Source organism: Hemicordylus capensis, chromosome 1, assembly GCF_027244095.1.
Source record: "Hemicordylus capensis ecotype Gifberg chromosome 1, rHemCap1.1.pri, whole genome shotgun sequence".
NCBI classification, from domain to species: domain Eukaryota; kingdom Metazoa; phylum Chordata; class Lepidosauria; order Squamata; family Cordylidae; genus Hemicordylus; species Hemicordylus capensis.
In genome coordinates, this window is record NC_069657.1 from 72,149,496 (window position 1) to 72,163,853 (window position 14,358).

Sequence of the window (14,358 nt, forward strand, 5' to 3'; positions counted from 1 at the left end):
TTCATCCTGAGCCTTCTAGTGTGGTATAGTGGCTGCATACACACTGAAGTTCAGCATGATAAGATCCAGTATGGTGTAGGAAGAGTTGGTGACATTTCCTCTTCTCATTCATCCCCTCTTGTAGAGTCCTTCACAGTTCTCATCTGGCTTTGGTTCTGTGGGTGGCTGCAGCCTGTGCTGCACCACCTCTCATCCATGACTTGGCAGGAGAATGGAAGAGAGGTTGTAGCACCAGACTGAGTAGCAATGGCTAAGGAAGCACTGTGCTTCCTGCCTTCCAATACTGGCTCTCCTTTCTCCAACACTGAATGGCTTCCTTCAATCTGTGTGTGTGTGGGGAGGGGGGGTGTTTACAGGGCTATAGTCTGAAAGACTGCTCAGGTTGCAGCAAAAACTTGCCACCCTTTCCTGACACTGGACCACCATTTACAATTCCTGTATTTTGTCCCATACAAGCCAATGAGAGTCACTGACTTTTATGAAAGTAAACATACTCCCTGATACAACTTCATCTGTTTTGTTTTTTTAAAAAACCAAACCCACCTTTTGTATGCTTTCATTAGAACAATATACTGCTAGTGAATCTGCAGTAGTTGTTGGGTCGTGTCATGTCTACCCCCCACCCCTGTTATTTAAGCAGCACTGGATAATTTGTATTAATTACTAGACAATCAAGAAGCACTGGATAATTTGAATTGCAAACAACATCTAGTCTAGAACAGCTCTGGAAGTTAGAGAAATGCAAATAAACCATGTTACATGCCCCCTGCTCACGCTTCCTGTGTTATGTTCACTCTGACACCTCACTATGGGGGAGATGCTAGAACTCCCCCAGCAAGCCATACACAAATGTGAATTCATGGCCAATGAGATGTAGATTTTGTCACCACTGCTTTTTCCAATGTAAATCTTGAATGTATCAGAAGAAGAGTAGGCTAATGAACCTTATTGTGAATCTTCTCATCCCCACTGCAGAAACCTGAGATGGCACCCTTGGTCTTCTAAAGAACTCCATGTCTTGTTGTTTCCAACCTACCATATACTTATTTTCCTTCTGGAGAGTGCTTGCAGCTTCCAAAATATCCTGTTCGGCAAAGATAACTTCATTTAATATAATAAGGTTATAAATATAAAAAAGGTAAAAACAGCTAATACTGAGAGACAAGCAGATAGAAAGAGACAGGTGGCTTTCTGCCGAGATGAAGTCTTCTAATGTAGTTTCTTGAAATGTTTGACAAAGAACAGCTGCAGGATTTAGACTGGGCAAATCACTATCCAAAAGTACTATTTCAGAGTGTGCTCTTTTTTGGATGTTTCTATTCCTAACATTATAGTCTCCAGCCAAACCTATTACTCCCATCAGACTGTTTCGGGTAGATCATCAACTGCTAGGAGTAAGCTAAGATCATCCATTTTCTAGTATTAAATATCAATAAATCTTACCAACACCTTACATTTGTATCAAATTTTATTTAAACACACACACACCAACATCATTTTGTACAGTTGCTTCATCTATCGTGAAAAAATATGTTGGCTGGGCACAGGAAATGGACGGATATTCCAACGTTCCACTAAGACTAGATCAGGCAGAGATTCCCTGAGCAGAGCCCTTTCTGCTCTGCTCAGGCAAAACACCATGGAGCAGACCATGCTTTCCCACTATACAGCATTGTTGTCCATCAGTTCCCTACTCAGATGCTGAGATTCTGACATGCTTTCTTTGTGTTCTGCTTGAGTCACTGCATGCAGGTACTTCAGTCGAATGGGAGGGAGCTGTTCATAAAGGTCAAACCCCACTGGGTTATTTTTGTTTGACAGTTTGTAGAAGAGAAGGTGTCTCCTTAACAGCTGAAAGAAGCAAAAGATTTGCGCATGGTTGAAAGAAACAGACATGTTAGATTTTCACAACATACAGGTGATCTCCTTATCCACAGTTTCAAGTATCCGTGGTCAGGGAAATGACACCTGACCTCAGCATAAGCTGAAAAAGCCCATGTTGACCATGCATATCTGTGGGTCAGGGGTGGCTGGAAATGACCGGGGAGGTAATTTCTAGCCACCATTTTAGGAATCAGAGTCACAAAATGGCTTTCATCAAAAAACAAAACAAAAAAACCCACCATTTTCGACTGGTTTCCAGCCACTTTAGAGGCACAGTATGACTGGGGGGGAACAGCGGAGACTGGCAAGGCATCCCCCCCATGAAAACCAGCCATTTTCAGGCATTTTTGGTCTATATTTGGCCACTTTAGAGGCACAGTGTGATTTGGGGGAAGCAGCAAAGGCAGGCAAGGTCCCCCCCCACCGAAATTCGGCCATTTTTTGGCCAACACTGGCCGACCGGGAACCTAACTCCTGTGATCCCACAGGGATCAATCATTCAATATTCATGGTTTCTATATCTGTGGGAGAACCACGGAACAGAACACCACAAATACTGAGGTCCCCCTGTATTCCAGTATCACTTGAACCCCACCAGATAGGGTGGGGTTATTGATGTAGAAGGATTACTTGATTGTTAGGAACATAGAAAGCTGCTATATACCACTGTTGCACCTACACAATAACATTAATCCAATTAGCACATTTGTTGTGGAGAATCCATTTCTTACCAGTATTACAATAACTGCAATATTGAACTGCTGATAACTTTTCAGGCAAGCACAACTATTGGAATAATTCCTACAGATATTTGTAACAGGGGCCAAAATTATTATCTCCATGTTACAGATGAGGGCCCTCAGAACAGGAGATTGTCTAAAGCCACCACATGAGTTTGTTGCTGATGCAAGATTTGAACTAGAGAGATCCTGACTCACAGAGCCACTAGAACTCTCATCATTCCAGAGTACTGGCCTGTACTAGATCAAGTAAGTACCTGTGAAACTCCTTCAACTTCAGAGCACCAGTGCAAGAGTACTTATTCAAAGTATTTATATCCTAACACATTCCAGCTACACTCAAGACAGCTTACAATAATCAAACAGGCAATAAATATAAGACAAATAGTTTAAAAGATGCAAGGACCAGGATTAAACAGTATAATAAAAGACAAAAACTCCCAAGATCTATTGCAACCAATTAAAGGCTCTCAAAGACATATCTGTTTGTGGTAGTCTTCAATTTGTTCCAATAGGTCTTAGACAGGGGTGTAACTATAAAAGGGCAAGGGGAGACAGTTGTCTAGGGGCCCACTGCCACGGGCAGTGCCTTGACTGACTCCCCCAGCCACGCACCCGCCCGTGCTTCCTTCAGTTGTATTCAGCCTCCGAAACTGATGCGAGTGTTAAGACCTGGAGCTACCAGAACAGCATGTCTTTCTCTAATACCATTAAATGACTTGCATCGTCCACAATTTTAAAAAACCTTTTAAAAAATAATTTAAGATGATGTTCTATTGTGGCTCATAGGGGTGTGTGTGTGTGTGTGTGTGTGTGTGTGTGTGTGCGTGCGCTTTTTGTTACCACTATTCAACCTCATTTAAGATTTCTTTACTTCATGAGCTGAGCTTCAGTGAGGGGGGGCATTTTAAAATCTTGTATCTGGGCCCACTCCAACCTTGCTACGCTCCTGATCTTAGAGTTTTTGCCAACAAGCAGCAGAAGCAAAAAACAGCAAGGGCGAGCTGGATAGAGCAGGGTGTTCAATAGACTACTCTTGCAATTGTGTGTGTGTGTGTCTGTCCCCAACTGCACTCTCTTCCCAAAGTGTACCCTGCTACACACCTTATGCTGCATTTCTGAAAGGCATTTTCACACCAGAACTGGTATGGCACTTCAGAACTACACTGCAACTCTGGGAAATAAAAGAGGGTACACACAACTGTGCAGGATTTTGCCAACATCCCTCCATATCCATGACTCCTTGTTCTGCTATTTCAGGGGTTCCCAACCTTTTTGAACACGTGTACCACTTCTGCTGCAGACCTTCAGCTCAGGTACCCCCTTGGAGATTGTGAGCGTGCATGCGTGCACACAAAGTTTAAATGTTACAGTTAGGGTGACAACCACTTCCCCCCTTCCACCCAAATAAAAGAGCATAGCCACAATCAACATAATTATCTACTTGTAGTAGTAGTAGTAGTAATTATTATTTTAAGAACTTATATTCCACCTTTCACATTCACCTCAAGATAGCTAACAAAGTCTCTTAAGACTTTCTTTCTCAAGAAGACAGATCTGGCCACAATTACCCATGCCTTAGTCACATCACGGCTGGATTACTGTAACATGTTCTATGTGGGGCTGCCCTTGAAGAATATTCGGAAACTTCCGTTGGTGCAGAATGCAGCTCCCGGGTTGTCTCTGGAGCTGCCCGCTGGGATCACATCACACCCATTTTGAAAGAGCTGCATTGGCTGCCATTTTTGTTTCTGGGTCCAATTCAAGGTGCTAGTGTTGATCTTTAAAGTCCTTAACAGTTTGGGCCCTGGATACTTGAAGGACCGCCTGCTCCCAAAAGTTGCTGCCTGCTTAATGAGGTCATCTGGAGGGAGGGAACCCCCACTTGCTCTGGGTGCCAACAATGAGGGAGTCTCAGCTGGTGTGCACATGGGACAAGCAAGGCCTTCTCAGTTGTTGCCCCCAGACTCTGGAATACTCTCCTGGTGGCCATCCACTCCTCAGTCTCCATTACAGATTTTTAGAAAGCGTGTGAAATCTTGGCTTTTTACCCAAGCTTTTATACGGTTGTTCCTATTGCTGCTGCTTTGTATCTTTTATGGTTATATTGTGCTTGTTTTTAATCTTTTAATCAGATCTGTAGTTTATATTCTAGCTAATATTTTAATTGTGTAATTTTTGTAGTCTTGTCTTAACTTTTGTGTGAACCACTTTGAGATTGTTTTAATGAAAGGTGGTATAGAAATTCAACAATCAATCAGACTATAGAAATAATAAAAGCATTAAAAAGGGAGTTACTAAAGGCTCCGCCTACCAGGATTACCCTCCATCCCCAACCAGGATTACTCTCCAGGATTACCCTCCATCCATCCACAACCAAAGATGAATATTTACATTCCACTTTTCAACAAAGAGCGGAGGGAGAGGAGACAAGGAGGAAGTTGGCAGAGGAGGGCACAGAGAGGATGCAGGAATGAGAAAGCCTTGAAGAGGCAAGGAGCCTTGAGAAGGAGTGGCAGTGGTGGCAAACTGACATGCACGTGCAGGAGCGGAGAAAAGGAAGAAGGAGCTTGGCAGAGGATGACACAAGGACAAAGAGGGGCAAGGAGCCTTGAGGAAAAGCAGTGGCAGCAAACATGCATACAAGCACAGGCAGTATGTTTCAGGCCACTCTGCCTCCAAGTCAGCCAGCCACCCTCCCCCCACCCCACTGCCAACTGACAGCAAGCTGGCTGCACACGCTGCTGACAGAACTTGCAATTGGTCTAGTTCTGTCAAGATGACTCAGGACCAGATGTGAAGGCGGAGGAGAACTCCAGAGAAGACACCGGGGCAGTGGAGAACTCTGGAGGCATGACATGGGGGCAACGGACAGGAGCAGAGAGTGCAATCCAGCATAGCTGAGCCCCTGCTGAGTACCACTAAGACTCTTCAATGACGTGGAGTGGTATTTTTATATATATATACACACCACTAAGACTCTTCAACGACGTGGAGTGGTGTGTGTGTATGTATGGAGTTGGGAACCCCTGTGCTATCTGAACCAAGAAAACAACAAGTCAGTACTGAAATTGGCAAAAAATTTGTAGTGAGCAGGTATGCTGAATCAAGGCACCTGAGCCCAAAAATAACTGGGCTGGAACTGGCCAGCCAAGCCAGATGCGGAGGCAAGTGGTAGAAGGCAGGAGCGGTTCACTAAATGCACGGCTCTGGTGCCTTCTCCCACTTTCCCCTTGGGGAAGGGACTTTCTCCAATAGTCCAATGTGACCCAGGGGCCTCTGGGAGAAAAGGGAAAGTAACACCACTGAGATATTCAGCAGCAGTTTCTCCCCCTCAGCAAATGTGATCAGGGAATGCAACAGCAGTTACTCCTCCTTCTCCAACCCGAGGAGAGGGAGGAGGAGGAGGAGAAGGAAGAGGAGCTGTTGCTAATGCCATTGCTCACCAAATGACAAGGTGGAGGGCAGAAAAAGCCGCTCAGTCCACTGCTGGCTGCTGCCACCCACCCTTCGTCAATTCCCCCTCCCTCCCTCCTTATTCAGGTAAGTTGGAGGGGGCAGTTGAGGGAGCTCATCACAGCACTGGAGGAAGCCCAGTGCAGTTTGCTCCAGGCTACCTCATCACTTGGTGCTGCCCCCACATACACTTCAAAGTATACCAAAGTATATACTCCAAGTATACCTCATATACTTGGTGCTGCCCCCACATCAAAGCTGGGAGTGTTGTGATAATGCAGCTTCCTTAAGATCCTGTTTTTAGCATTTCACAACTGCTATTGCAAGAGCTTCATGCAGAACACCTACCTCGTCTGCCAAGAGCCAGGTCTTCTGTAGCATGTTTTTTCTGGCAACATCAACCTCCTGAAACAAAACCAGAGGACATCAGACAGAAGACTTCTTTGTAGGTGCTTTTGTAAGAGCAAACACACCAATTCTTCCATACTCCAAAAAGAATGGTTTGTCTTTGCAGATCATACTAAATTTACAAGATCGGAAGTCTCTATACCCTGCATATTAACCTTTCTCTGTTCCAGGCGTGGTGTCATCTAGAATACATCTAGAATACCCCTTGCTTCCTGGGCTGCTCTTTTTGGATTAATTTTTTGGTAAGTCAGATGCATAACAAGTGGTCCAATATGCCACAATCAGTGACCCACCAGAGACTCTATTCCTGGATGACTTGCAAGGTGTCAAAAGGAAAGAAGGCCATACAGATATACTGTTGTTGGAAGCGGCAAACCCCACAAGAGCATAGTGCACTCCCACACTCCTTGAGCTTCAAAGGGTGTGGCTGGGGTGAAGCAGAGAATGCTGGAATCTCTTCCTTGCTTGTACAGGAGGACAGCATGATTCCCCATCTCCATCAGTTTCAGTGGCACAGTTAGAATCCCACAACAGGTGCTGACTTGGCACCATGTGGCTTGCCATTCTGGATGGCCCAAAGAGATAAAAAGGGAATGGAGAACCAATATAAAGGACTATAAACAAACATCAAACCCATCATTATAGAAGAGATGCATATGCTCTCATATCTCAGACCACATATCCCAATCCCCTTCAGGGCTTAGCGCATGTTTACCTCCAGGACCGCCTCTCCTGGCCAGTCCTGTGATATCTTCTCAGGTTGCCCTTCTTTCGTTCCTTGGTCTTAGAGAGGGCCATAGTACTAGGGCCTGTGGAAGGGCTTTTTATGTTGCTGCCCCTTCGCTCTGGAACTCTCTCCCCCTCCCCCAGATTCAGTCTGCCTCCTTCCTTTCAGTTTTTAAAACCTTACTGAAGACATTTCTTTTCCGCCAGGCATTTGCCCTTTACATTTTTTATTATTATTAATTTTTAAATCTTGGATGCTATTCTTGTTATGTTCACCGCCCTGAGTCTGTGGAGTAGACAGTATATTATATTATATTATATTATATTATATTATATTATATTATATTATATTATATTATATTAATTAAATAGATAGATAGATAGATAGTTAGTTAGTTAGTAGTGAATGAAAACCCTTTATTGCTTAATACAACCTTCTTCTGAAAGTTCACACATTCCCCACAATGCTCATCAGGTTCTTAAGATCTTAAAGTGTTTTACCAGACATTGGGCATAAGCTGAACTGCTTGCCTAGCTTTTTGTTGTTCTGTTTTATTTGTTTATATAAACATTTATACTCTGCTTTTCCTCTCCTAATATGGAGACACCCAAGGCAGCTATCCTACTTAAAACAACGGATAAAAACAAAAACAACAAAACTAAAAAGCAGCAAACACACACATAAAGGAGCTTTAGAACACAGGAACTAAAATATTTGTTGCTACTATTAGGCGACTGTATAACAGATTTATTACTCTTTTTAACATAAGCAGCTTTGAACGACTCGCAGGTGGAAAAGCAGCCTAGAAATACATGCATACAATTTGCATGCAAGTGCAATACATAATTGCACAATGGAAATACAATTTCCATGAGCCAATACTTATTTTTCAAAAGACCGAATACAAGACAACATGTGACTGATGGGATGCATACAATATAACATGATTCAATAAAACATTTAAAATGATCTTCAAAGTTGTGAATCCCTGGACTGTATGATTATATCTGGACGATGGGTGGCAGAAGATGGGGATGTTGGCTCCAGCTGCATTTTAAATTATTCTATTTTCTGTCTTTTGGATGTTACTTTTCAATCCACCATTTTGTTCTCAACATGTTGGATGGCCACTGTGATCAAAACAGTGGCCAGAGAGATCCTACAATCCTAGGAGCAAACTACATGTTACTTTGAACATATGTTTTACAAATATGGGTGTTTAAAAAAAAACAAAACAAAACAAAAAACAGACCACGAAATAGCCACCAGATTGCTCCCCCACAAATCAGGACCACAGTGCAGGTGAGCAGGGATTCTTTAACTTACCCATGCTGAGGTCCCAATCCAGATCACAGCCTAAGAGCTCTTTCCCACCATGCTCTCCAACAGTGCATTGGGAGAAAGATCTAGATTGGTACTTCTTTCTTTCTTTCTTATTTATTTATCTATCATATTTCTACACCGCCCAAAACTTATGTCTCTGGGCAGTTTACAACAAGATTAAAAAGTAAAACATTAATTAAAAACAAAAGCAAAACAAAACAAAAATTTAAAAGCAAGAAATGTAAAAAACACAATTTAAAATTTTTTAAAACAATATTCTAAAAACAACATTCAAAACAATCAAAACATATCAGTTAAAAGCCTGGGTAAAGAAATGCGTCTTTAAGGACTTTTTAAAGGATGGGGAAGCTCTTATTACACTAGGGAGCGCATTCCAAAGCCTCGGGTCAGCAACAGAAAAGGCCCGTCCCTGAGTAGCCACCAGACAAGCCGGTGGCAAATGCAGACAGACCTTTCCTGATGATCTCAATGGGCGGTGGGGTTCATTACGAAGAAGCCATTCTCTTACTTCTTCCTGCTCCCCACCATGGTACTGATCTGTGGGGGCCTCCAATCTAGTGCCTATTTGATGTTAAAACCACCATATGCTTAAAGTAATGTGTAGCTTGACATCACAGGCACACTGGATTTCTACAACTTACTGACTGCAGAAGTCAAGCCATAATTGGGAAAATATCTGAATTATCTCAAGTCATTTGGTCTTACAATGCCTCCATGCATTTTTCTAGAAAAACAAGAAGTTACTGTTAATAGAAACTGTAAACTTTAACTGTAAACCACCCTGAGCCATTCTGGAAGGGCAGTATACAAATCAAATAAATAAAAATAAATAAATAAATAGAAAGACGCTGCAAACTGGTTTTGTTTACTACATTTAAAAAGCCCTTTGAAGGTGAAGGTCATTGTACAGATGACTGCAAATCCATATTGGCACTGAAGAGCAAAACATTCATACAGGACTTTCCATCCGAAACCTGAACGGCTTTTCACACTATCACAGGCGAGAAGGCATGCACACAACACAGGAAGGATATGTGCACAGGACACAACCAGCTGGCGTAAGAACAGAGTGCACCATAGCCAGACATCTGGCTCACTGAAGGGTCTTACTCACCTGTGTGGTACTATCTTGGGAGAAAATGAAGCTGTTCACATGAGCCACAGCAACCACATACAGTACCGGGCACCAGTTCTGTCGCAAGGCACCCGTGACTAGAGCCTTGAAGTACTGCCTTAAGAGGTTCAGATTGTCTTCAGGGGGAGAAAGGTATTGCTCCAGAGGCACAGGAAACTGTGATAAAGCCAAGAAGTAACAACCTGAACTATTAGGCTTATCCACAAATAAAGAAAACTGAACATAATCCATGTTAACTAGAGACGTTGGGGAGAAGGAACCCAGGATGGGGAGCAGCCTAGGGACCCCATGGCTAGAGGTTTGGGTCTGTCTGAGAATCAATTCCACAGAGGCTCCAATTATGGTGAATCAGCGCTTCCAGCGATCTCCAGAAGTCCTTCTTTCTGGCAGTTTACATCCTTTCCTAGCCCCTCTTCTCCCTTGCGATTACCTGCACCCTACTTGGGAGATCTGATAGGAAAGTGGCAAGAGCTCTCCCGGTAGTCAGTAGTATGCTGCTCCATGTCTCTCCCAGCTCACTTGTTTTCTGCTGCCCTAAGGCCATCTCTCATGAGCACCCAGTGATGACTCCCCAGGTGGCCATGGTAATGGGGCAAGTGAAGATTACGCCTTAACTGTGCGATTTTAAAAATAAATGGGTGGGTGCAAGTTAAATTAGAGCCCTGAGCCACATTTTGTAAATACACACTAATAAGGGTCTGTACCCTTCCCTTTAATATGGTGAAGTGGACCATAATTAGGGAATACAGTGAAGCATACAGTTGCTCCACTCAGAACTCACTATGCAGGCAGCAACCCACATCTTGCTTTATTTCAGTGGCTGAATAAACTGACTTCAAGTGATACCCACCTGTTGGAGTGGAACTCCTAATGCCCTCAGGGTGCTCACATGCTCTCCAAACACCGCCATCCTTAGCTGAACACTGAACCGCCTCTGCAAAGGGAGAAGCACAAAGACTCCAAAGAGGGGATCTCCAAAGGAAACGCTTTCAAACTGTTCCAAGAGGTTTATGTAGAGGTCGTGGAAAGAAGCTAAGCCAGGGAGTGGTGCATCCAGATTCAAGGAGTCTAGGACTTTGGAGTGGCAGTAAAGAGAGAGAAGAGCAGCAGTGTAGCAATGGACAGGACCTTCCAGGAACAAGTCACTACCTGTGAGAAAGACACACATAAGCCTTGCAAGTTTGGATGCAGCCGAGACGCCATGAAGGACTCTAGTTCTCCAGGTCTCCAGCAGCAGGACCCACTGCAGGTTTCGAGTCACAGTGTTGACTAGATCCATAGGAAGGGAGTTCAGCACAGCCCACTGCTTTCCTGAACCAGTCACTTTGTTATAGAGGCTGATAAGGGGAAGGAACGGCCAATCAGAAGGTAGGATGGGTCCTTTGACCTCAGGAAGAAGCATGGAATGGACAAGGTGAGTTCGTCCTTGGTAAACATCTCTAGAACGAATAAGAGCAGGCTCCAAGTAAAGAAAATGAGAGAGATAGCAGGCCTGGATAGATGGGAGATGCTGATATGCTTCTTCCAGTAAGGCACCACGGCTAGGAAGTGGAGAAATGGCAGCTGCTGAACCTGGCTGTGTCAGATTTGCCCTTGAGCTCAGGTTCAGGATGTCCGAGAAATCAGCAGCTTCTGGTCCTCCTGCTTTGCCTTCTCTGCAAATAAACAACATAAACAAACAAGAATGGAAATGCCTTCTTTATTAACAAAGAGGAGCACACATTAATACAGAGTGGTTCCATGGTAAATTTACAAATGAAAGTTGCATCAGTTGGGAATTTTCTTAAAATTTTGTCCAAACTAAAATTTATCTACATCCAAATTTTTTGCATGTAGGGCCCCACGCCACCCAAAGAGCCAGCCACTGGTGCAACCACCTTCCTCTCCTCTTTGCATGCAAGTGGAAAGTGGGGAAAGGGATAGAGTAGGAAAGGATATGGAGAGAATGTGCTCAGCTCCGTCCCTCCCCCTTTTCATTACAAGTGCATGGGGGTGTGGTGAGGCTCAAGGACAGAGGGAGGTAGTGATACAAAGCACCTGCTGTGCCAGAAAATTCCAGCCTAGAATCCTTGACACCACCTCCTGTTTCATCCAATCAGTGTCAGTAATGGGAAATGGAGGGGACAGACAGGCAAAAGATTTAGAACATATGCCCCTTGTGCCCCATGATTGTATCTTATGGCCTAGACAAATTTGCATTCAAAGGTAATTATGAGGTGTATTGAAATAATTTTTATTCATGCCATAAGTGTGGAACCTGCCAAGTACCAGCTGGAATTATCTATCAAACTGTACATCTTTACAATACTGTTGAGGCAGGACAGGAATGCAGGGAAATGTAAACACCTGAGATTCCATGGGGATCCAATGGGGGAAATGCTACAAAGCAGCTATGTATGTAGCATAGGGCACATCATAAAAGTGATGTGGGTTTAACACAGATCAGGACTAAATCTAAATCTCTACCTAGCTTTCAGGTGCCAGCCTAACTCAGCCGTAATCTCCAAGAATGCAGTGCAGTGGAGTGGAGAAAGTGTAGTGTTTGGTCTGGATGAGTTTAAACCCTCTCTTAACCTTTCTGCTCACTATACTGCTAGGGGCAAGCCAACATCTCTCAGCTTAACCCACACTACAACACAGTTATAAAGTGAGGGCTTTAGATAAATTCATGGAGGAGAGGTCTATCAATGGCTACTAGCCTGAGGGCTATAGGCCACCTCCAGCCTCAAAGGCAAGATGCCTCCAAATACCAGTTGCAGGAGAGTAACTGTAGGAGAGAGCATGCCCTAAGCTCTTGCCTCTGGGCTTCCCAGAGTCATCTGGTGGGCCACTATGTGAAACAGGATGCTCCATACAGAAATGAAATTGTGACAAAAAATTTCCTCAGTCATGTCAATGGCAGATCTCCATTACAATGAACTCTGAGCCACAGAACAAGGCCTACCTTTCCCACCACTCGTAACCTCTATAAATCTATCTTTCCCAAATGTTTTCCACAGATCCCTAAGCTCTAGAAAAAGAACAGTGTTATTCAAGGGCAGTAACAGGGAAATGGGGGGAGTAAAACTTACGGAATCAGTTTGGGATTAAAGGCAAGACCCAATAGAAGCTTGTGTGCCAGGTGCTCACTGCCTGGCAACAAACGGCTTAACAGTACCATGGCAACACAGTGATGGAGTGAAGCATGCCGGCTGTAATCCAAACAAGCAACTGCCTGCATAGAAAATAAAAATGCAATTCATACTGTAAAAATATTGCAGCCATTTCCACTGACACAGGTGTAGTGAGGTACGGAGAATACTTCAGGACAAGGTCATGAAAAAGCAAGATACCTGATGTCAAGTTGCAATAGGGGAATCTTTACCCTGCTGTATAGATCCTCAACACTTATGCCTCACGGAGCTCCCAAATCTGCCCCAAATAGTACAATCTTGTACTGGTTATGTTCCGTATGACAACAAACAAGGCAAGACTGGTTTTTCAAAATCTGATAGATTTTTGCACAGCATATCACCTCAACCTCATTTTTTCACCCAATTTCATCTTGCAGTTAGTGTACACACCTACACAAAACAAGCCTGGAAGCCCCTTGAAACTGGGTCTGCCATTGAAATTGCCAACGAAGCAGCTCTATAATCAGTCTGCTTTGTGCATCAGCTGCTTATTAACATGCTCGTGTGTGGCAAGTCTAAACGCCACACATAAACCACACTTGCCACACATAAATACAAAGTCAACAAAACTTTTCAACTTCTTTTGTCACTTTCTACAAAAGTAAAAATTGGGGGTGGGGACAAACATTGGGGCCCACCGGTTTATTTATGTTCCAGAAGCTTCACTACATTCACATGTCCCGCCCCACTTCCCTGCCAAAGGTTCTCTGATTAATAAAATGAAAACGCAATCCAGTAACAACTGTTTGAGGCAGAGAGCTCACCATCTTCTGTGCCAGTGCAAGCACAAAATACTGCAGGTGATACTCATGGTGCAGCAGCCACGCAGAGGAAAAGGACAGAGACGGTGGTGCAGTGGTCGAGCTCTGGAGCAGATAGTCATTCAGATCTTTCACATCCAGCAGAGACATGTACTGTAAACAAGCCCAACATTTGAGGATATACAACAGTACACTAAGCAGACTGGGGGGACACAGTATCCTACTATATATACTACTATTACTGCCCAATTGTTAGCAATTAGTGGGGCCACCCAATGCAACCCTGGTTTTATCCACCATCACCATTCGAGAGATCCTGCAACTCTCCATATTGGAATATCTAGGTTAAATCTGCCATTGTTATAGTGTCCTAAATATACCATCTGCCCACGTGAAGGAAGAACCATCCTAATGGCACTGTCTTAGACAAGAAGCACATATCCCCACAGAGAGAGGCTCTACACAAACCAACCAGTACTCACCTTGCCAACCAGCCCTTTGTGTATATGAGTGATGTTGTTGACAAGGACAAGAAGGGCAGTAAGGAAGGGGAAAGGTGACCTGGAGCCCACTAAGCTCATTGGGGGCTTGCCTCCAGTGAAACTTAAAGACACAATGCTGGGGAGAGACTCTGGTGCTGGAGAACAGGATAAAGGATTGCACAGAGCAGAGCATGGTCTGTGGAGGAAAGAAAGAGAATGATGAGACACCAAAAGCATTGATTTTAATG

The 14,358-nt window shown here is 43.8% G+C and overlaps 1 protein-coding gene across 7 annotated transcripts in view; it reads right to left on the reverse strand.

The window, feature by feature from the left end:
- Nucleotides 1-1,450: 1,450 nt before the first annotated feature.
- Nucleotides 1,451-14,358, reverse strand: part of RPAP1 (RNA polymerase II associated protein 1) — an 84,407-nt gene continuing 71,499 nt past the window's right edge. For all 7 annotated transcript variants that reach the window (XM_053284002.1, XM_053284007.1, XM_053284004.1 and 4 more), the window contains 7 exons: nucleotides 14,111-14,306; nucleotides 13,632-13,781; nucleotides 12,766-12,908; nucleotides 10,545-11,349; nucleotides 9,674-9,850; nucleotides 6,429-6,485; nucleotides 1,451-1,851 (listed from right to left, as the gene is read on the reverse strand). In XM_053284002.1, coding sequence (XP_053139977.1) covers nucleotides 1,663-1,851; nucleotides 6,429-6,485; nucleotides 9,674-9,850; nucleotides 10,545-11,349; nucleotides 12,766-12,908; nucleotides 13,632-13,781; nucleotides 14,111-14,306 — 1,717 coding nt within the window. In that variant the 3' untranslated portion in view covers nucleotides 1,451-1,662. The remainder of the gene's footprint in view (nucleotides 1,852-6,428; nucleotides 6,486-9,673; nucleotides 9,851-10,544; nucleotides 11,350-12,765; nucleotides 12,909-13,631; nucleotides 13,782-14,110; nucleotides 14,307-14,358) is intronic.